Raw genomic sequence first — 23,930 nt, 5'->3', positions numbered from 1 at the left:
CAAAACAAAATTTCCCCATTTTCCCCAAAACTAACGCAAAATTCAAAAGCGTATCCAATATCTCAAGTTAATAATACATTTTGAACACTTTCAATATGTCGTATTAGTCCACTGTCCTCATAGCAGGTCAACAAGGGTGCAATCTGTAGTGTATCTTTTTCTAGAATCACTGGCATCTTAGCTTTGTAGAAGCACAAGTGCAGCTTTTACAGATGGTCTTACTTAATTCACATAACAGCAAAAGTCGTAAGAGTGCATTAGATCATTTTCTTAAAATCTCTCTAACCCTGCTTGTGAATTGTATTTTTTTCCAGTATGAGAAGTTCGACAGTATGCCTGAACTGAACCTGCTCTTGGAACAGAAGGATTGCGAGGAAAGCAAATATTTTCTCTCAGGGGAGAGCAGTGACCAGGGACCACCTCTGCAGACCCCAGAGCTCATCCAGCAGCAAAAGCAGGTACTGTGCCTCAGTCCCAGCTCTGTGTCCTTGATGGAATAAAGGTTGTGTTTGAAATTCCAGGTCTGTCCTTTCCAGTCTGGCTTAAAACATCCAGGGCCCCTTTCTCACTGATGCCCAGTTCAAGGTCAGGGCTGCTGTGTCTGCAGGGTTTCATTCCAGCTTAGCTCTCAATAATGCATTTGAAGTAACTGGCCTGATTATACAGAGCTGTGTATTTGCCATACTGTATGTACTGTACAATGTTAATTGGGGTTCTTGTTCGCACAGTTCTCTGAGGACATGCGCAGTACTGTACAACAAACAACACAGTGCACCAGATAACACCACACAATATAGACAGTACATTACAGAACGGTAAATAATAAATAGTGACAGTAGGTACAGACAATAAAGAAACAGAACAATAACTACGTGGTAGCCAAGTCAAAAGATCAGAATGCAGAGGTGTGTTGAATACTGAGGCACTGGGCAGTTAGCTGTAGAGGATGTGCACTGCAATGGGGTAGAAGCTGTTCTTGAGTCTAGTGGTCCGTGCTTTAACAGTGCGGTACCACTTGCCAGAGCGCAGGGGGGAGAACAGTCTGTGTCCAGGATGGATTGGGCTTCATTGTGACAGCGGATGGTGTGAATCTCACCGATTGATGGTCAGTCACATCCTATAGTCCTCTGTGCTGTTGCCACAACCCTCTGATCAGTTCAGTTTATTTGTCATATGCACAAGTGCAATGAAATGCATATACAAAGACATTAAGGAACCACCAAAACACAGAGAAGCAGCAACAACAAGTTAAATAGCATACAACTTAAAAATAAAATCAGCACAATCAGTGTGAGAAGAGGAAAAAAACAGCGTGAGCCTGTGATGGGGTACAGTTCAGTAATATGACAGCTTGCAGGAAGAAACTGTCTCTGAATTTGGAGGTTCGTGCCTTTATGCTCCTATAACACTGACCAGAGGGAAGAGGGCAGAGAAGTGAGAAACAGGATGTTGTCTTTGTTGTCTTTAGCGATACTTTCAGCTTTTCTGAGACAGCGAGTTGTGAAAAGTTGTCAAGCGTCTTTGTCATGTCTGGTGGGATTGCCGTACCACACAGTGCTGCCACTAGTGAGGACACTTTCTGTAGTGCTGCGGTAAATGTTCGTGCGCAGCCGCTTCCCCGTACCGGAATTCTTTAGGCACCATAGAAACTGGAGACACGGTTGTGCCCTGTCCAGACTGGCTGCAGGGCCCAGTCCGTCAGTGAGGACCTGCAGTCCAAGGAATCTGAAGCTGGTTGTTTACTCGTGCTTCTGTTCTCAAGAGACCTACAGAGGCTGCAGGACTGTGACGTGGTGACTGTTTGACTCCTTTGAGCTTGATCTCTGGTGTGGAAAGAAGTCAGAAGCAATGGAGGCTTTTAAACCTCATAAAGGGGTGCATCATAGGTCAGACAACCTACATATAATCAAATCTAGCTCCTTGTTCAGAGCTCTCTGGATTCGTCTTTTTTAAAACATTTCATGGTCAGGTAGCTATTCTGCTTCTGATCCATAAAACAAAGACCAAATTGTGAAGACTCTTCTTCTCACTTCAAGGTAGCTACAGGAATAATAGTAACTTTTTATCCTTTTTTATCAGCTTCTGACAGCAAGTAAAGACTTCCGTCTGGCTTTTCTTCCACCACATCCTCTCCTTCCAAGCTCTCCATCTGGCCACCCAGAACAGCAAAGGCTTATAGGTTCTTCCTGCTTTATGTACTTTCTGACCACATTGCTTAGGATTCTGGGAGCTGTAGTCCTCCCCTGACTGTCTCAGCTCTTGTCAAGCAGGGATTTCCAATTCTGGAAGGCTGATGTGTCTCTTTCATAAGAGCCACATTTCATAAGAGCCTATAGACAAACAGGCCTTCCAGGATTAGGACAAGAGACCCCTGCTCTGAAAGGTCAGTGTCTCAGTTCAAGATGAGGGTTCAAAATGTCACAATATACACTAAACCAAGGGTCTCTAATCCTGTTCTGGAGAACCTCAGTTATATTCCTCTGTTAATATTGTGGCACTAGAGATTGCGTGCCATAACAGAATCTATAAAACAATCAGGTCCAGGAAAACAGTCACATAAACACACGTCATAAGGTATAAGCCAGTGAGAAACAACACACTAAGCAAAAGCCTAGTCGTCTTTGAGCTGCCAAGTGTCTTTTTCCAAGTGCCTTAATAGCATTAACAGACAGCTAAGATGCTTACCTTCTTAAAACAGCACAATAGCCTCTTTCTGAGACTTTCACAAAACTATTTCTAAAATAAGCTTTTCTGAAGCTTTTACATTTACAACAATCCAAAAACAAATTACGGTTCTGTAGGCTCACAGCAACATGGCTGGTCACTTCATTCTTCCCAAGCAACAGAACATTCTATTGGAGGCTTCTGCTTCATGCATTATAAACTGTCACCTGACCAGTTGTCTTCCAGCAACTGGTCAGGTGAGTGAGGGCAGGAGCTCTTTCAGCCCAGCTTCCTGGGGAATGTGGTCCTAACAGGGCTGCAGCCTTGTCTGAGCCTGCTGTACTATGGCAATATGCACATTCTAAATTTTGGCTGCAGTTTTACAAAATTGCATTAATACGAAAGCTGCGATGGACTGGCATCCTGCCCAGCGTGTATCCCGCCATGTGCCCATGTGCAACACAAGCCAGTAGTACTGAATCTCGGAGAGAAGACGAATCAGCACATGAAGGGTCACCTGAACAAAAAAAAGACTTTTGGCAGCAACCTCAAGGCAATCTTTTCAGGGGCTACGAATGTCCTTGATGTTCCCGAAAAAGTGAAAACACTTCAGGAAGTGATTTATTATGTGCTTACTGCTTTGGCTGACAGTGAATGAGACACAGTATGTTGATCTTATGGAAGAACTCAACAGAGTATCTCTTCCAGTCTCTGCAAACAAACACAGAATCATTTGTGCTTAACAGTCACACATTCTTTGACTGAGAGAGCTTTCAGTGCCTGTGGAAACATTGTTGCTTGCAAAAACTGAAACATTTGACAGACTTCTAATTAAAATTCAGGTCTATTTTTTTACTGGAAAGATATCCTGGGAGTTTCTTATAAAAGAGTTTATGGGTTTATTTATAATTCTGGTGTGTATTGTGTTTTATTTGTGCATGTTGTTTTTTTCACATAATAACACTAAGAAAGTGAATACAATACCCATCCTTACGTTAAAATGGAATTCTTTTATCAGGAGTTAATCAATTATCAGTTTTACTGTTGTCCAGAGAAGACATTGAAATGTGTTACCTGTTTTGTAATGTGCAATTCTAAGACTTGTGGATGCATTTTTCTATATGATCATGGGTTCATTTTGTGTTGTCATTTTTTTCTATTCCTTTGAAACCTTTTTAACCTTAGCGGTCAATGGATTGGGACACTTTTGTATCTTACCGTGTGGACTGGGACACTTGTCTTTTTATCTTGTGTATTGAATCTGAAAGTTCCCTGTGAAAGGAAAGTGGCTCTGTCTGTATGGAGCTTGCATGTTCCCCTGGAGTTCTCAAGACATCTTCTCTGTGTTAACTGGCATCACTAAATTGCCCCTTTGCATCTGTCCTGTATGCGGTGGCCTGTCCAGCCTGTGGTTTGACCTTGAATCCTGTGTCCTCCTGGTTAGGTTTTGACCCACCAGGTGCCTCTAATTCCTCTGACACCCCGTGCCAGAAGTGCCCTGACAAACTGTCCGGTCTCTGGAGTGATGAAGTGCCCCTGAGCTAGTCACTCCTAGTCCCTCTGCTTCGTCACAATACAAATATGAAACATTCTGGGATCCTTTCGGATGAAACGTGCTGCATATGTATACAATTATACAATGTATACAATTCATCTTAAAATCTTAACACTATGTTTTATTTAAAAGCTTACAGTGTTACACTGCCTTTTTCTCATTTGATTATTATATAAGTACCAGAAGTTCACCTTCGTGTGTCTTTGAGGTCTTTTTGTCTAACTATGGTAAGATTTCCAAAATAGCTAAAGGCAGACTAATGCCTGACTTCATCTTTCACATGTGTTCACATTGCAGTGCTTCACATCTCCCTTTAAACCTCCTTGATTCACTGAAGTGCTGTCACTTTGATGGGATGACCTTTAAAGAAAAATAAGGAGATACATTTCTGTATCAACAAATAAAGTTGCTCAACAGAGTGAATTATTTCAATTTGCACGTGGCATTTGTATGACATAATTCAATTTAGGTGATGACAATGTGTGTGATTCAACACTTTGCTTAGGCTACAGTCCCTGAAAATAAAGATGAAAAATTCTACTCAGATTCCTTAACCTTGAACCAATGCTCCACTTGTTTTTTTATATTGAGTATGGCAGTTGTAAGTCAACCAAATCAGTGAAATGTAAATAAGTCCAAATAAACTAGTGTAAAGCTATACTAAACATAACTTTTTTCAAAAATTAATAAACCCGTATGCTTTGCCTTTTTTCAAATGTTGATTGTTTGAAGCTGTAATTTAAGAAGAAAAACTGAAAGCTGTCTTTATGGTGTCATATTTTTGTTTGATAAGCTCTTAGAAAAGGGAATTAGCTTGAATACCTCACTCCAAAATGTCAAGACTTTGCAGCATTTTTATATTGATTCTGTACTTATATCAGGAGCACATACTCCCTACCATGCTACTGGTGTGATAAATGCTAGAAAAGCACTTCACTCTGTAAGCCTCATAACTCTTGCAATATAATGCACTTTCAGGAGAGGATATCAATACAGCTGAGACTGAGTGTCCAGTGTTACTTTTCAAATGCAGACAGCACTTATTAGGATTTCTGCAGGTTATACACCTCCTAAGCCTGTCTTATATTCTGTAAATTTACTGTAAATGCAGTGTGCTGTGTTATGCGTTCCTGCATGTGAATGAAGATATTTGCATATTCATGCTCCAAGTCTTTAAAAAATTACATTTTTTTAGAAAATTAGTCAGAGCTTGTACGGAGTACCAAAGCTCAAGAAACACTTCAGGGGAGGTTTTAGTTTATCAGGCTATTTTTTAAATGCCCTTTTTTTGCCTGAAGCTAGGATTAATGGTATTCAAAGTCCCCCAACATGGTACTATTTTGGTATAAGTTATGCAAATATGAAAAGAAAAATCTGGTGTAGAACTGAAATAAATAAGAAAAAACAAATCAGAAAAAAGGATGACTTGTAAGGGAGCATCAGACTTTCAGGGGCCAACGTGTGGAAGTTTGGTGCCTTTGGTGTGAAGGTGCAGACGATGCAGAACTCAGGCTTGAACTGTGAACATTGCGTGGTTGGTGTGCATTTTTGAAAGCTGCTTATGCAGTACCTTGCAAAAATATTCACCCCCTTCCAATAATGTCCCATATTGTTGAATTACAAAATCTGTTTTGCCATATAAGAACTTCAAACCGGGGCTAGAAGTCGTCCCCCAGCATGGCGAGGTGGTGCTGGCACGCTGGGGCTGAGCCCGTGTTCTCTGGGTCAGCAGTGCGGGAATGACAGGCCAGAGACGACTTTACTGGCTCGTGGACAGTGTTTTTGCCCATTTCTTTACAGTGGGGAGTGCTGACCATGGAGGCAGAGAGAAAGTGCAGGTATCCGCTGGAAACTGAGGAGGGATTCATGTTGTTTATTTTAGCTGATTACTGTAGGTTTGTGATGACTGTTGTCATCAGAACCGTGTTCTGTGGTTCTGCAGATTGGTGAGAACAGGAAGGTGCTGCAGGCTCTGAAGGCCCTGCTGGAGGAGCTCCGCTCGGAGCTGCAGGACGAGCAGCAGCGGCGCCACGAGCTGCAGCAAGCCTACGCCAATGAAAAGGCCGCCTGGGAGGTGGAGTGGGCCGAGATGAGGTGCCACGTGGAGCAGGTGACGTATTCCGGCTTGCTGAAAGCCCTCCAGTTGTCAATAACACCAAAAATGTAAGAGGAATGAATCTCACCAGATTGATTTTGGATCACGGGCGGCACAGTGGTCAGCATGGCTGCTGCAGTGCTCTGGGACCCTGGGTTCAATTCTGGACCTGGGGTGCTGTCTGTGTGGAGTTTGTACAGTCCGTTCTCTCTGTGTTCGCATGGGTTTCCTCCAGGTGCTCCGGTTTCCTCCCACAGTCATCAAACATACTGGAAGGCTAAGTGGCTTCTGGCCCTGGTGTGAGTGTGTGCATGTTTGTGTCTGTGTCTGCCCTCTGATGGACTGGCGTCCTTTCCAGGTTCTGCCTATCAGCTGTTATTTGCCAGGATAGGCTGTGGCTGCCCCGAGTCCCTGTACTGGATGATGTGGTCAGAAAATGGATGATTAGATGTTTATGAATCCATTTAGCAGATCCATAACTGTAGCTGAAAGCTCTGTCTCGATACTCAGGGATCTAATTGTTTCTTTGCAGTGGCCTTTGTGTCGATTTCAAAGTTCCTTTACTCATCGCTGACTGCACGTGAGGGTAATCAGTCTAAATCCACAGTGAAGCCAGGTTCATCCATCATTCTCAATTCATTCAGTGCTGAACATTGACAAAGCACACCCACTGGAATGATGGGTATGACCTAATACTTGCCTGTTAAGCACCAAGTTAAGACTGGTCACTGCCTGTGCAGGTATTCATGACACAGCCACTTATATTCAGAGAGCTAAAACCATGGCCTTGTGTCTTATAATGGCTTTCAATTTTCAGTTTTATTTTTAACTGCATATATCAATATTAATGTGTTGAATGTGCAAGTTTTGCCACATCAGTATTTATAGTATTTTTCAGTGCCCTCATCTAATAATATCTCCTTTTTGTTGTTGCTTTCTATAAATGAGTACCACTTTTACAGAGAAATGATCACAAGGTACGGTCTGTTAAAAGCTTTAGCAGGTCAGCCCAAGTTCATATAATGTAGACTACTTCCACATCTCAAGTCTCCAACCTGACAACTTACTTTCCACAGAACTGGACTGTTGCATTTGTTATTATGTTTTAGGTCATTGATGAAACAAAAAAACAATGTGTAGTGTAACATTCTCTGGATTTAATCATGGTTTATTTGACCAGTAGTTTATTAAGCAAAAGAGAGCTGTCAACTTGTCAACTTGAATACTTGGATATCGACAGTTCTAATTACAAACTGAGATGGTGTCATGTGTGGTCATGTCTGAAGGAGGTGAGAGGAGAAGACTGCTCAAGAACATTGTGTTATTGAGTTTCCTTCAAAAAAGGTGACTAATAAATAGAAATGGAGCTTCAATGCCACACATACTAAAGGGATAGCCTTAAACTAAATAAAACCTTGCAAGATCACAGGATCTTTCTAAGGTTGGACTTGAAGAAAGATCATACTGTCCTTTGAGTGGAAAAACAAAACTTTTGAAAAAACAAGCTTTCAAAAGAAGAAAAGATAGGTTACCGGTAAAAATATCTTTGGATTTGTGCAATAACCATATACTGTGTCAAATCTGGCCTATTGAATCAGTAAGACTGAAAGAGCTCTTGTTGATAAACACCTTTTCTTACTTTAAACCATTGTATATGTACTTAATGTCTTATAGCAAAACAAAAAAGAACTAGTAATTCCAAAAATTATTTTATTTTGAAAGTTGTTTCACTAGAACAGATAATACAATTAAAGCAGTGCTACAATGGAAAATGCACATTGAGGTTTAACAGATGCTCATAGTTACATAATCGCAACAGAATCTCAATAACACAGAAAATATCATTTGAATTAGTATCATAAGAGATGTTTTTGTTGCATAACTCAATTCCAAGATAAGAGATCACTTTCACTTTATTGGCCATATACAATTTCTTGTATTAGGAATTTGTCTTTTCACATAACCCAAATTTTGCTGTTTACAGGACACTTTTAAGTGACCATTCTTTTCCATTTTCTTTTCATAAAAAGTGTAATCTTCATGCATTTGTAGAGCAACACAGCTCGGTCTCAACATCTGCAAATTTAACATTCACAAATTCCTTTATTCGCAATTCGGTCTTGTGTGGGAGGAGAGCAGTGTGGGATGAGCTGAAGGTTTGTTTGTTAACCACAACTTTCAAGTTAGCTGCACAACAGTCTACAGTCTGGGGAGTGCTGATCACAAAGGCAGAGAGAAAGTGCAGGCATCCGCTGAAAACAGAGGAGGGATTCATGTTGTTTATTTTAGCCGATCACAATACGTTTGTGATTACTGTTGTTTCTTTTAGTTGATCAGTGTCATTTGAACTAAATTAAAGCCAGTGCATTAGTACTTTAATTGTCATATAAGTGAGGCTTACTTATGTCTTTTAACGTACATACTGTACTAGCTGCTATAGCGTGTTATGCTATGGTACAGGGGTGGACTTGGTTATGTGCGAAGTTGGGTATCTGCAATGGCTCCTCCGTGCAAAGAAAACGCTGTGTACAAATACAGAAGTTCTTTCATGTTTTATGATGTTCCCGGAAAGTACTGAACGTAGAAAGCCACTACATTTAGTGTTTTTAGGGTGTATTTTGGTCTAATTAGTTTTATAATTATAATATCAACACATTTTCTCTTAATACACAAGAGATGGGTTGCAATTAATTCATATTCATAACAGCACTTGTTTTTAGGAATTTGTCAACGCAAACATCTTCAAGGGTAAAGATCGTGTTTTAAAAAACAAAAATAATAAATTAATGAGCAGGTACTGTATAAAAAGACATTTGCTGTATGTATACTTCAAACGCTTGTTTTTTTTTCTTAAACTCAGCTGTTTCCCTTTGCCTGTTCTCTCCATCATTTTCCAACACACTATGAAGAAATTTTGCTCAGAACAGTGTTACACAAACAGAGCTAGAGATTCAATGTTTAATATACCGACCTAATAATTCATTTCATTTTCAGTATGATTTTATTCCCTCAGATATTCAACCACTAAGGAATGTTTCCACATTTGCATTGTATTAGAATTTAGTTTTGGTTTAGTGACAGCTTCTTACGCAAACTGGTTTACAGTAGCCTGCTTTCTGAGACTTGATTCCCTCTACAAGCATGTAGTTTAGATCCTGTTTATCAGAGTCTAGTTTTCTTAAAGGTGGATCTAGAAAGGAATAAATAAGCATAAAATCAGCAGATGTGAATTATAGTGCTTAGGTCTCTGGAAAGTCATGGGTTCAATTCCCCAGCAAGGTTCAAATTTGTTAAGTAAAAAGTCCAGCTATATAAATTAATGCAAATGTAAGTCACTTCAGTTACAATTGTCAGCCAAATGAATTATTAATAATAAAAGTTATATTATTAATTAATAAATTAACCAAACTTTAAGCTGGCCAAACATCAAAAGTCTAAGAAGTTATGGCATATAAGCATAGCTTTTGATTCACTACCCAGGATAGAACTTCATGGAGCTATTGTAGAATTTCACCAGCTGGATCCTATAATGTTAGCTGTTTCAATGCTGTACAATGCTGTAATCTTCCACTATTTTAATGAATGTATCATCTTAAGTACGACACATAGGATGAGCCTAATGTTGGTTGATGGAGAATTACAGGAACTAATCACCTGCGTACAGTATAAATGTGAAGATAGGAAAGCTCTTCATAAACCAGCTCTTAAATGTCCCCACAAACGTACGTGTATTTGCTTTAAAAACATGATCAATGCAAAAACCTTGGATGTACATTCTTTAATCTTGACATGTGTGCCATGATCTCCTTTTTCTAATTTGGCAATGGTCAGCAAGACCACAGCATCCAAGAGAGCCTTAATGAGCAGACAGAGCAAGTGGGGAAATCATGTCATTCAATAGATAGTTCTGATCCCTCTTAGTGTAGTTGTATGAAAAAAGAGTTTTTTCCTTCTCTGGCTGTGAGTCTTCAGTAAATATATTTCCCAGTGTTTTCCAGGGCAGTGCAATGGAAACTATTACAGGCAGGGTGAGCCCTAGTATTGGTGATGAGCTAATGCAAAAAGAGGGACTGTCAAAAAGTATGACGTGACGGTTTTATACACCCATTTACCTAAAAGTCTAGCATATGTTTCTCATAATAATTAATGTCAATTTATTGGTGACTAATTTTAATAATTGAATAGAGTAAATGCAGACCGCAGGGGCAGCCTGTTTTCTTCTTGTTTGCTTGGTTTTGCTCAGCAGCCAGTATCACGTTGTTGCCACTTATTATTTCTTTATCATTTCATCCCTGCTGGGGTTCTGTTTTCCGTCTGAAGAAAATGCTTCCTTTGTGCAAATATAAAATAATTAAGTTACGTGTTATATATTTTTGTAAATCGGAGCCATGGTAGCTCAGGTGGCAAGGGTGTCTAGCTCCAGACCAGGAGGTCCCGGGTTCAATCCCAGGTAGCGGATCCCAAGCGAGGGAGCTCTAATTCCTGCCAGGCGGCTCCCAGATCCACTCAGCCTGCTTTCCAGATGAGTACTGGGGGTCGATCCTTCTGGGGGTAACAGGCTGGCCAGAGCGTGATGCTGACCACCTCCAGTGTTGGATGGTTGAGAAAAATGGTGGCCCTTACCCCCCCGTTCCCCCCCATGGGCCTTTATGGCCTGAAAAGGGGACCTTACCTACCTACCCTATTTTATAAATCACTGTCATGGTACCCAGACAGAATAACATAAGCCAAGATAAGACAAACGCTATAGTGTTTTACAGCAGGCAGTAGATTCCAAGCAACCTCTCACTTATTTCATTTAGAAGTGGTTTTCTTTACTTGTTCTGGATTACTTTTGAGGAAAACGTTTACCTGCAAACATTAAAAACATTCTAACATTTCCCATACAGTATATTGCTGCAAGGTAGTAGTTAGGTTGAGTTGGATAGAAGTGTTTAAGCAAGGGTTTTTCAACGTTACGGTTTAGGTGGATGGCTTGGTCATGTCGGATGCTCCAACATAATAATGTTTCCACATTACAAAAACCAAAGATGTTTATGTTTGTGTTTGCCGTATGTTTTTAAAGATGAGACGTTTTACACATGATATCGTGATGTCGGAATGAGACAAAATTCGAAGCCGGCAGAAGAACATCACGGCAGTGTTATCTTCATGTACATTTCGACTGTGACAGCGTTGTTAAGAATGTTTTGACAATATTCTCCAGAGTGTACGCCTGCAACCTCTATACACAAACTTGCAACTTTCTTATGATGCTACCAAAACCTAAATTCAGGATTAGATGGGTTATTCTCTTCCACAAAAATCTGTTTATTAGCCAGATTCTAATCTCATTGTAATTGCAAATTATAATCTAATTTAGTGTGGTTGTTTCATCACCATCACCAATGTGGAGCAAAATAATACACTTTCAGCATGAAACTGTTTTGTTGGCAACGGAGTGGAAGTTCGGGATCGAAGAAATCCGCAGCCGTGCTCAGGGACTAACTGGCATGTTTCTCTGTGTGTGTGTTTTTCTTCCCTCTCCCCGGGTGGCAGCTGGAAAGTAAAAGGGCCCGCCCCCCCGGGGATGCGGAGCCGGCCGACCTGCAGGGGGCGCTCAAGAGGGAGCGGGAGGAGCACCGCCGGCTGCTGGCCGACAGCCACGGCGCCCTGGCGGACCTGCGCTGGAAGCTGCAGCTCGGCGAGCGGAGCTGGAGCCGGGAGAAGGCGGAGCTGCTGGACGGGTTCGACCGCGAGAGGCAGGAGTGGGAGCTGCGGCAGGCGGCGGAGAAGGTAGTGCGCGCGTCCCGCCCGCTCGCTAGCTTGGGAAGCACGAGCACGGGCGTGCTGGATCAGTAGTTTAACACACTCCTCATCTCAAGTTCTAATAATTACAATATTACCATAATACACTGTAGCTGAATCTAGAATCTTTCATAAAAGTATCTCAATGTCACTAAAATTAAGTTAAAAAACATCTAGAATGAATCAAACGTCTAGAAACCACAGTTTATAGATTGCAAGCTATAGACGTGTTTATAGATATTCAACTAATCCCAGCATGTCGTACGGTATGGATGCCTTGTGATGTTATTCCAGTGTGGATATACATTTGCACAGCTCTTTACTTTAAAAATGGTGACTCGGGAATTCAATTCAAACTGGAGGAAGAATGTCTTGTGACCTCACACTAGCTTTTGTGTAGTATGCTCCTGTGCTTGATATCCTTGGGATTCGTTGTGGGTTCCCTGGATTTGAGAAAATATGAAATTTAAAAATTACAAAATAAAACTTAAAATTAACCTCAATCTGTTTGTTTCCATTTTAAAATATTAGTAAAAAAAATCATTTATATTTCTATCGATGGTTCAGTTATTCAAAGTGTTTTTAGCTATGGCCACCACAGAGGACAATACAATTTCTAAAAAAACAAAAACAGACACCTGTAGTTTCAGCATAAGACTCAAGTTTTACAGCCTCAGTTTGTTTCGTTCCCCTTACAAGAGAATACATCACACGCACGCCTGTACCTAAGTTATTTAGTTACAAGTTTCTCCAACGAGGAGCAGAGCCAGCTCAGTGGTGTTCAGGAAACTGAATTCACGAACTTGAATTTTTTTTTTTGTTTTTGTTGTTCAAGGAGAACGGCCACAGAGTCTTCTCTCCGCAGGACAGCCCCCGCACCCGCTGCCCCGGGGCCTCGCGCTCTTATTCCGACTCGGAGGAGCGGTTTGAGGAGCAGGAGAGGGCCATGAAGCTGAGGGAGAGCGACCGGTTCCGGCCCACGGAGAACCTGTTCCTGGATGCTCTGTCGCTGGACTCCCTGAGCGAGAGCGAGGTGCCGCCGCCCTCCCGGCTGGAGAGCGAGAAGAAGTTCCCCTGCCTGAATGAGGTAGGCTAATAATAATAATAATAATAATAATAAAATATCTTGCACTTATATAGCACTTTTCTGGACCCTTCACTCAAAACATTTTACCAGGAATGGGGATTCCCACTGCTATCACCAGTGTGCAGCCCCACCTGGATGATGGGCCAGTACGCTCCCCACACACCAGCTCTCAGTGGGGAGGAGAGCAGAGGGATGAAGCCAGTTCACAGATGGGATTATTAGGAGGCCATGATGGGTAGGGGCCAAGAGGAAATTTGGCCAGGACACTGGGGTTACACCCCTACTCATTTTAAGAAACACCCTGGGATTTTTAATGACCACAGAGAGTCAAAGGACGGCGCCTTTTTACAGTATAGTGTCCCCATCACTATACTGGGGCATTAGGACCCACACAGGCCGCAGGGTGAGCGCCCCCTACAGGTCCCTCTAACACCTCTTCCAGCAGCAGCCTTAGTTTTTCCCAAGAAATCACCCATCCAGGTACTGGCCAGGCTCACACCTGCTGAGCTTCATTGGGCTGCCAGTGGTGAGCTGCAGGGTGATATGGCTGCTGGCTATAAGCCGTATATTGGAACTGACTGCATGGGCAGCCCCATACAGTATTGCACTTGAGCGCTGGCAGAGCATAAGGTACGGCTTTGGTGTACCCACTTACTTTCACACTCTGCGAGCACTTCAAAATAACGGCTTAATAATTTTGGGCCTGTGCATTCTCAAAAAAGCAAGGCCTTGTCCGAGAATCAAATGAACTGATGTAGAGAAATGTTTTTTTTGAGAAATGTGTAAATGTTGGCCAGGGTGAAACAGCGGCGCAGTGATCGGCGTTGCTACCTCACAGCACTGGGGCCCTGGGTTCAATTCCGGATCATGGGTCCTACTGTATCTGTGTGGAGTTTGTATGTTCCCCTGTGATCGCATGTGTTGCCTCTGGAGGCTCCAGTTTCCCCCCACAGTCCAAAGACATACAGTACTGGTAGGGTAATTGGCTTCTGTCATTTGTGTGTGTGTGACTGGCGTCCCCAACTCCACCCTGACCCGGAGTTAGATGAAGTGGTTAGAAAGTGGATGGATAAATGTCATAACCAATATATGTATGAAATCCATTAAATAAAATAATTATGTTTTATGACTTTTTATGGAAACTCTTCATGTAATTTGTGATGTTAGTAATGGTCATCAGTACACATCTTTTGCCTAAGCCTGACAAAGTCCTAATTTAAATAATATGAACGCTGCGCTGTGTACGACTGACTTGAATAATACTTTGCATTTCAGGCGCTGAATGAAATTTCTGACAAAAAGGCTCTGTCCGCGTATCATGAAGAAGAAATGCGAACTGGAAATCTCCTGAGGTAAAAGTGTGGACAAAATGCAAAAAACTGTAAAAAAATTCTGGCCAATTGTACAGCTTTTTATTAGTTATGACAATCACTGTTGCTTCATTTCTGTGAAATATGAAGGCTAACCTCCTGTAAAGGAAAGGGATTTTTCCTGGTGGTCCTGGTGAGTTAAAAGATGTAATTGGTATAAAGTGATAATATCCATTCACTTACCATTTCAAGCAAAGGCAGGGTGAATGAGTTTTTGAGAGCAGAGTATGAGTGAAACTAGCTTAATCCAATAGGAGTTTTCTCATTTTAGCTTGACAGTTTAGATTTTATTCTTTGTGCTTGTATAAGTATTTGTGTTTCATTATTACTCAGGAAAATGACATTTGTTTGTCACTACTGCGTCACTTTTTAAAGTTTTGAACTCAAAAGTCTTTAATTACATACAGTTAAATACATTTCAGCAGGTAATATTCCTAACAAGTAAAATGATAAACATTACACTGCGCTTAAAAAGGTTATGTTTTAATACTCAGCACTGTGGTATTTCTGCAGCGATCAACAACACCTGGCTTGCACTGTTCTCCTTGATGAGCTCTAATGCGTATTTCTTATTTCTTTCATGACTCTATTCCAGGGCTAAGTCAGTTTGCTCTATGTCCGAGTTCCAGCGCTTGATGGACAGTTCTCCATTCCTTCCCGAGAAGAGCACACCGGGGGACAGCGGCAAAGACGAGGTCACCCCACCCTTGTCGCCAGACGACCTGAAGTACATCGAGGAGTTCAATAACAAGAGCTGGGACTACCCCAGCCCCGGGGTCGGTGGACCCGCGGAGAATCCAGCGCCGGCCTGGGTGGAAAGGACAGAGAGCAGGAGGGCAGAGCAGACTTCCAGTCCATTCCAGGCGCCCTCGTGGTACCTGACCACCAGCGTGACCATGACGACGAACACCGTGACCAGCCCGGAGCACTGCCAGAAACCACCCACGATCGGCGGCGCGGCAGCCGACAAGTTCGGGGTGCGGGTCTTCCACAGCCCCCCCGGGAGCCGCAAGTTCGACAGCACAATCCTTCCCAACAGCGACGAGAGGCCAGTGGTCGACCCGGACTTCGTGTTCTCGGTGGCCAAGGCAAAGGCAAGAGACCCCCTGGGAGGGTCGGATGAAGTCTTTGGCAGGTGGCCTTGTGAACTGCCAAAGCACCACCAGGAACTGCTAGATGGGGGGCTGCATCCCATGGAGCACCCTATTTGCTCCACTGTGGGCTTCACCTCTTCCTTGCATGACCTGGAGCTGTCGAGGAACATGAGCGACGACATGAAAGAGGTCGCTTTCTCCGTGAGAAACGCCATCCGGCCGAACTCCGTGGAGCGCCAGTTCAAGGACACTGCCTGCCAGACCAACGGCTTCACCACGCGGGGGACACAGACCACTCAGACGATCAGCGTGGGCCTCCAGACAGAGGCCCTGAGAAACGTCACCAGCAGTCCCCACAAATGCTTAACGCCAAAGGGGGGGTCGACCCCCGTTTCGTCCCCGTCTCGGAGCCTGAGGAGAATGCAGTTCTCCCCCGTCATCCAGAACAAATTTGAGCGCCCGTGCTGCTCTCCTAAATATGGCTCCCCGAAGCTCCAGCGCAAATTGCCAGCCAAGTCGGAACAGTCCAACAACAGAGCGCCTGCTCCAACCACACCCCAGAAGGGCTTCAGCGAGTCAGCCTGGGCTCGGTCTACCACCACCAGGGACAGCCCCGTCCACACCACCATCAACGATGGGCTCTCCAGCCTCTTCAACATCATCGATCACACGCCAGTGGTCTACGACACCCTGCAGAAGTTCACCAGATCGCCCAGCCGCTCCAGGTCCGCAGAGCCAAGGCCTGCCGAACCCAAGTCCCCCGGCTATGGAGCGGTGCAGGAGTTCCTCAAGAATGTGCGAGGCAGGTCACCCAGCCCGGTCCGACTGATTGTAGAGACTCAGGGAGAAAAGACCCCTGAAGTCATAAGCATTAGGCAGGACTTGTCTGCCCCTCCAGGTTACACACTTGCCGAGAATGCCGCCGGGATCTTAAATAAAAGACTGCTTGAACAGGCCTTCAAGGACGAGAAAAAGCTGGCCTCCAGTGGTCAAGTCAGCCTCGGCAAGGATGGAAGAGCTCTCGACGGGGAAAAAGCTCAACAAGGGTCCATTGAGGTAAGTGTTTGTAAGCCGCTCCTTCTGCATGATGCATTCAATGCAGTGACATTCTTTCAAGCCCTTGATTACTGTAAATAATAACATGCTACCTTGTCTAGGACGTATCCATTATTTTATAATGTATCGGTTACATTAGAATCCCAAGAGAGAATTTGCAGGTTCTGAAGAAGTGCAAATATATCTTTGCTTTAATAAAATAGTCCCACGGTGTAAAATAATCCATGCAATCTGTTGCAAACCTAGGGTTGGCTCAAATTATTTGTTGTTTAAGTAAAATGTATTTTTGGAGTTTTCCAGACCTTTTTATCCTATGAAATCTAAACGTGTTGTTTGAAAGCTGAAAGAAGTATCTTTAGAGGAAAGGAACATGTAAATATCTAAATACTGCAAATGGAACCACTGATAAAGAGAAGTGAAACTCTGCTGGAATGCACTTGTGTTATGAAGTTATTGAGTCATTATCACTCAGATGAGTTGGCTTTTACATGCCACCATGTAGAGGCTCAAATTTAGAAATTGTAGATATAATGTGGGAGTATTAATATTCATTTCCTCTTAGCTCGTCATTTCACAACTTTACAGGATAGGAATTATCTCATGCCTTCTTATCCTACTTTTCATGAATTTCAAGTCAGTTATCAGCCACAGACTTTTAGCCGTATAAAAGCTCACGGGCTTGACATAACTAACTGTTCCTTGTAATGTCTGTGGAGAAAGTGGCAGATATAACCACTTATACTTGATTCTGGCAGAAGGCAGAATGAGATGTTGACAGTTCTGTCTCTTATAGCATTGTGATACAAGAGCTACAAAAATAATATTCATACCCATAATTATTAGCAATTGCAGGCTCTTGATCATCATGACTTTGGGAGGGGTTTCTTGAGAACTACTTTCAAAAACCTGAAAGGCACCAGAATGTTTTCGTTTCTTTGTTAAGAGAAATGTACTGTTATAATTGGTATACATTTCTTTGTTTAATTATGCACATTTAAATGGGTTCAGCCTTTCTTAGAATTGTGAAATCTAATGAGTACAAGATAGTGTTTTTGTACAAGATTCAAAGAATGATATTAAGATATGTTGAAATTAACAGTGAAAATTTTTAAGGTTTGTTTTGAAAGCTACAAATAAACGTTCAAATGTTGTAAGCTTTGTTATTTCATAGCATTAAGGTATGCCTGTGGAACATGTCAAAGTATTTGAGTTAACAATTAATTCACAAATCTTAAAAGCCTGTTATCGTACTTTGGGTAATCAGAGGGTGTAACAAATTCAGTCTTACTGCACTTAAACAATAATAATTAAAGTCGCAGCTGGCTGCTGCTTAATGAATGTCCTGCTGTAGAAGTCCCAGTTTAAATTATACACTTCCTGTATGGTGCTCTCAGTGTTGAAAAACGGAGGAGTTTTGTATAAAGGCATGAGCTAATAGAGGCAAAGTGCTGATTTCACTACAGTCTTTTCCTGCTGCTTGGTTTGTGTATTAAGCTTCACAGGAACATTAAGCAGACTGGTGGAGGCTTATAAATAGCCATCTTTCTGCACAGCTAATCGCACTTTGCTTTTCAAGATACATTCCCTTTAATAGTGCAGTCAAGTGCTTCTTCACTTTCAGGATGGGGCTGTGAAGGTGGCTCTGAGAAGTTATTTCAGTATACTGGTGGTTATAAGACACTAGTCCATCATGGGGAGCTGCTGGCAGCTCCTCTGTATTTATAGAAGCCTCTACCTATCACCTTTTATGACTCCGGTCTCTTCTGTTTTTTTCCCCTCTATGATAAATCTTTTTTTTCACTCTAATTTTCTCTCTTCCTTTCCAACCTCCCTGATCTATCCAGAACCACACTGTCTTACTAACTGCTCCCTGGGGACTCTAACCCTGCTTGTCTCAAAGCTGTAAGTTCCTTTATTCCTCTTCTCTGAACTCACTCACTGTGGGCTCTGTGTGCAAAACAGAGAAATATGCACTGTGCACATTTGCTGCTTGGGGCTCCCACATTGTAAGGGAACGAGTGAATGTGTACATAAGAAATTTAAAGCCATCTGTTCCATCCTGCCCATTTGGTTAGTACTATCCTTGTATTGTTACAGTACTCACTGCATCCTCCTAGCATTGTAATGAAATGAGGCCACAGTCTTATGTGTCATGGAGAAAATTGTATCCTTCCCATTAGTGAAGATTTTATACAGCCTTAAGCAAGAATTTGTTTTCTCTAGCCTTGTTTCTGTATTCTGCCACTTGGTTTGATAACATTATATCATCCCAGTTTTCCAGATGTCGTCATTTAACTTACAAATCATGACCAAGAACACATTCATGAATTCGTCAATCATTATTTAAAGTGGTCTGATATGCACTTTTTTTTCCTGCAAAGTGTAAAAGCAAATACTATTGATATACTACTAACTCTTCCCATAGCAAACATTGTCTTTGTCACTTTAAGAAATAACGTTTTTTTGCACAGAATTCACCTGGAGCTTGCCCTGAGCAGTATTTTGTTTACAAAAGTATGAAATAAAATTTGAAGCTAGACAACAAGAACTTAGTTTTTTAAAAAAAGGGCATTGTGTGTTAGAGGTGAATGCTTATACTGGTTCTAAATTATAAGAAAGCAAAAGCAAACCCATGAACAAAACAAAATTCATCACAACTTCTAAGCAAGGACAACTAATGTGCAGAGTTTAAATAATCTTGATTTCAGGGCATATTTCTTTTTAAGCAAGAGTCTGTGAAGTTAAGCCCCTTCCAGGACATAGACTGCATCTGCACTCCTAAACAACATATCGGTAGTCATTTCTGCTTTGTTCCATTATGAAAATGAGGGCCCAGGTATACTTAGATGAACTTCCTTTAACTTAACCAATGGGTATAGAAGAATACAGTTGCAAACAGCTGCATGCTCTTATTCTAATGGAGAAATGATTCAACCCAGCAGATCCCACCTTAGATATATAAAGTCTGGTTTCCAGTGATCCTGTATCGGCCTCTTGTAATGGCTGGAGATGACTATGGAATATTGCTTCAATATGGAGAATTCGGTTACAGGATGTCCAGTGACTTTTTCTAGGTTGTCAGACTGCTATTTCATTGTTTTTTGTGCTTGTCTGACACTGTTGCGTAGTCTTATTTTTACATTATGTCTGTTTGTCTCAGTCCTTTCAGACCTTTAACACATTAATAACCCTTTCAACATTATTTTTATTTTCTGGTAAATTGGTAAATAAAGACAGGAATATTGCATGTTGCTCCTGTTTTGTTTGTGATGTGATTTGGATGTCTGGGTTTCTAGAGATCTATGCCTTTGATATTTACAGGGAACAAGCAAAAACATCAATGCAGCCGTGTTGCATACATCCATTTTGTCTGCTACAAAAACAACAAATGTAACAAAAACCTGTTTTAACAGAAAACTGTTCTTTTTCCATTCTGCGTCACTGACAGGCAACCAAGTCCGCACAGCAGTTTCTTGTTTTTCTAATGGTGCATAAAAAAGATGTTTAAACATTTTTTGGGAATTTTGTATCCAGTGTCCATTTATGTGAGAGCACTGAATGATCTGTGCATTTCTGTTGAAAATAGTTACCTAAAATATTCAACATCAAATCAAATTTTGTGAAGTTTTTATGTTTTAGTTAGCTCTTATTGCTATTTTACTATTGCTATTTATTAAAAAAAACGCTGAAGAAGCAGCAGTAAAGAAGTCCAGCTCAGAGCCGTTCATGGCACAGTAGACTCAATATTTCGGAGATACATAAAATGTTTCTGTGTTTACCTTCTTGTTCAGCTTTGTCATCAAAACTTTAGGTTGTATAGAGCAGTGGAAAGATGTGTTTGGTTTTATCTAAACTGGAAAAGTAAGAATGGGATAGCTTTTAGAATAATCCTTTTTGTATTGTTGCTGTTATTTGTCTTTACATTTAAGCCTTCAGACATGTTGGCAGTTTAACTTTGTTATAATCCTTTTCTCTTTCATTTCCTCATGCTTTTAAAATGTCTTTGTTCCTGTCCTTCATAGCATCTGACTACCTAAAGTACAGTATGTCTTCAGAAGACCTCAAATTATACTTAGAGTATCAAATTCCTTCTTTCCTTAAGATGCAACCTGAGACTGCAGAAACTTACTAATTATAACCTACAGCTTCAGACAACATTGATCGTTAACGCATACAAGCAGAAACAGTGGTTTTGTTCATTACAAAATATAAACTAATTTCTTTGAAGAAACCCATACTTTTGTAAAATAATTTCATTACTTTGTTACATGTTTCTTTAACACAGAAATTACAAGCCATTAATTATAAATATAGAAGGTCTTGCTTGGTTGTGCTTCATCTTGGTTGTGTTTTATTCATTAAAGGGAGTATTCTACACATGAACAAAATGTCCTTCATATTTCCTACCAACAAATAGAGTCTAAACTCCACAAACTATTTATAACTATAAAGTAACTATAAAACAATAAATTAATTTAAAATTTCCACACCAGTATTCATTTTAGCTTAGCTGGCGTCTTCATACATCTGTAATTCCTTTCTGCAAATCAAGAGCAAATTCTGCTCTGGAGAAGTATTGAAAACCCCTGTTATTTTTATTTGGTTATTCTCAACAGTAGCATGAACTCTCGGTGTATTTCATCCCATGACTTATCAGTTGTCTTTTGGTCTTCTTTTGACTTTAAGTTGCGAACACACTGTGAACGTCAACCTTTTAGAAACGAGTACAAATGCGTCTAAAAGTGTTTTTCCTTTGCTGAACAAAAAACACCAAGAGATGCAAATTGTTCGAGGAGTCATGCTGTAAATTAGTTCAGCCCATAAAAATGAATGATTTATAGTGGACACTGACAGTTAATAAACATCTCATCTGAGGCAAAACTTCAGTGTTTTGACCAGCTCGTTTTCCAGGTTCTCTCTCTCTAACCTTGGGCCTTCTCTTTGAAAGGAACTGCCCAGCTCTTCGGTAGCGCCCCCTCTGGAGTCCTGCTTCCTGAGGCCTGCTAGGCCGGCCAACCGGCGGCCACCTTCCCGCTGGGCTTCTCATTCCCCAGTTGCCTCTCCTAGATGGTCCCAGACTCCGGCAAAGTTCTCCTTTCCTCCGGCAGAGCAGCAGCAGCTCCCAGAAGCTGGGAATTCCAGGCAGGATCCCAGTCCGGCTTGAAGCCTCCTCGTCTTGGTCCGCTCCGAGTCTCTGCCTTGGCCTCCGTCGCTGGCCACAGCTGCCCAGCGCCGGCGCCGCCGACTCCCTCCCGTCGGCTACAAGCCCAGCGAAGGAGCCGGGAGGACACCGTGGGAGGGACACGTGGACAGTCACAGCCGTGGGGTGAAGTACAGTAAGATCAAAAACAGCGACAATAAAATGTGCCTGTGAAAACCTAGGTTCTTGATTGTAAAAAATGATATACAGTATAAATACAGTACATATATATATTTTAGTCACCATCATATTTTTTTATGGGTTTATCAGAGGTCTGTTTTTCAAATGTCTAAGGAAAACTAGAGCAACACTAATAAGTGAAATGTCTTTCAGTATCTGGACTGCCTTTTATGCTTTATTGTTTTTCTCTTTTTGTTTTCTTGTGGGGGAACTTTACATTTGCACTCTTACACTTTTCCATGTAAATATATATTTTTATGAGTCTCACTCGATTTTTTTTTTCCCATTCACTTTTGTTCCTCTCTTAAGAAACTCCACTGAAAAAAAAAACAGGTAATGAAAATGAAATGTTAAAAAAAATGTAATAAAAGGCAAACAATGAAATGTAAAAACTGCTTCGCTTTGAAGCAAAGGAACGTGATGTCAAAAAAGGTTATATATTTACTTTTGTGGTGTGATCTGTTCTTAAAAGGGATGCATTGGCATAATTAAAAAAAAAGAAATTTGAAAACTGGCAAGAGTGATGAATCTGATAAGTATTGGCGGACAACTGTACACGATGGTGTTATACTTGACTTGCATGCCTGTTGATCCTAGCACTTTAGTGCATGTATATAAGGGTACTGTACTACACCGTCACCCGTAATGTGAGTCACTGAATACCACTGTAAAAATGTTGTGAGGTTCATTCTGTACTGTAATTTTATTGTTACTAAATTAGCATCAGCTAAAGAAAAAAAGATTTTTAAACTAAATTATTGTAACAAACGGACTGTCTTTTTTGAGAAAAAAAAATCACATGGGGATAGTGAAAAATGTAATGAATGTTGTTTTAGAAAAGTCTATGTAAGACTATGGTCATCTGGTAATAAACTGAATATGTATTTACAAAAAAGATCTGCCAGAGTCTCTTTTGTCGAAGTCAGCTAGGACTAGTTCTGTAGATAACAAAGGGTTTTTCTCGAAGTGTGATCCAGAGAATTTTCTCTACTGTGGTACAAGGAAAGTACTAAGTATTGTGCAGTATGTGCATTTTGATTACTACTAAAACACAAGTCTTTGTTTGCTGCATCTATGATCTGTCCTTTTCCCCCAGAGAAAGATGTGTTTACGAATATTCTTCAAATTGTTCCCTTCAGTTTTATCACGTTATCAGCCTCTCATAATCAGACCTCAACCCATCCTAGAAGACCTAGACGCCAGCGATAATTACCCAGTCACCGTCCCTGTTCACCACCACACCGCCGGTCTCACAGTATTTAAGGAGACGCTGCGGACACAGCCGCGCTCAGTATTGGACTCTTCCTGTGTGTTACTTGTGTCTGGTGTACTGATTCTCGGATATCTTTCGCTTTGTCCCGGACCCTGACTTTTGGTTTTTGTTCTGGCTTCACGTCTCGGGACCTTCTGGGGTACCGAACCTACGGACTGACTAGCGACCTGGTCTTCTGGACTCCCCTTTTGGTAAAGTAAGCTACTTCACCATATCGGTTTGCGACCTTTATTGCCACTCTTTAACCATATTGAGGTGAATCATCCTCAATATAATTCCTTTGCCATTGGGTGTCAAAGCCTGCGAGGCCCTTTTAACAAGAAGAGCTAAAACCTGCAGGTATGTTGACCCCAGGATCATGACTCGTCTGTCCTTGTTTTCACACAGTGAGCTTACAACTCGCACGTCATTCATAGCCAGGTTTGAGGCAGGATGTGTGAAAAGTAGAAACAAAAAAAAACACCAAACTCAATATAAAGCACAAACAGAACATCCCCACACTTCACACAAGCAACATTGACTGCACAGTAAATTTCAGCATCGTAACTGACCGTTAAAATAAGGTTTAA

At 41.4% G+C, this 23,930-nt stretch overlaps 1 protein-coding gene across 2 annotated transcripts in view; it reads left to right on the top strand.

The window, feature by feature from the left end:
• The window catches only part of mtcl1 (microtubule crosslinking factor 1), a 77,481-nt gene extending 54,498 nt beyond the window's left edge, over nucleotides 1-22,983 (top strand). The window contains exons 8-15 of one of the 2 annotated variants that reach the window (XM_088918377.1): nucleotides 315-458; nucleotides 6,162-6,329; nucleotides 11,853-12,089; nucleotides 12,937-13,188; nucleotides 14,464-14,540; nucleotides 15,154-16,708; nucleotides 18,553-18,610; nucleotides 21,657-22,983. In XM_088918377.1, the coding sequence (XP_088774503.1) occupies nucleotides 315-458; nucleotides 6,162-6,329; nucleotides 11,853-12,089; nucleotides 12,937-13,188; nucleotides 14,464-14,540; nucleotides 15,154-16,708; nucleotides 18,553-18,591 (2,472 nt within the window). In that variant the 3' untranslated portion in view covers nucleotides 18,592-18,610; nucleotides 21,657-22,983. The remainder of the gene's footprint in view (nucleotides 1-314; nucleotides 459-6,161; nucleotides 6,330-11,852; nucleotides 12,090-12,936; nucleotides 13,189-14,463; nucleotides 14,541-15,153; nucleotides 16,709-18,552; nucleotides 18,611-21,656) is intronic. The other variant, XM_088918376.1, reaches the window with a different exon arrangement.
• The last annotated feature ends 947 nt before the right edge of the window (nucleotides 22,984-23,930 follow it).

Source organism: Atractosteus spatula, chromosome 6, assembly GCF_055471065.1.
Source record: "Atractosteus spatula isolate fAtrSpa1 chromosome 6, fAtrSpa1.hap1, whole genome shotgun sequence".
NCBI lineage: Eukaryota > Metazoa > Chordata > Actinopteri > Semionotiformes > Lepisosteidae > Atractosteus > Atractosteus spatula.
This window is presented reverse-complemented; position numbering and strand designations above follow the sequence as displayed.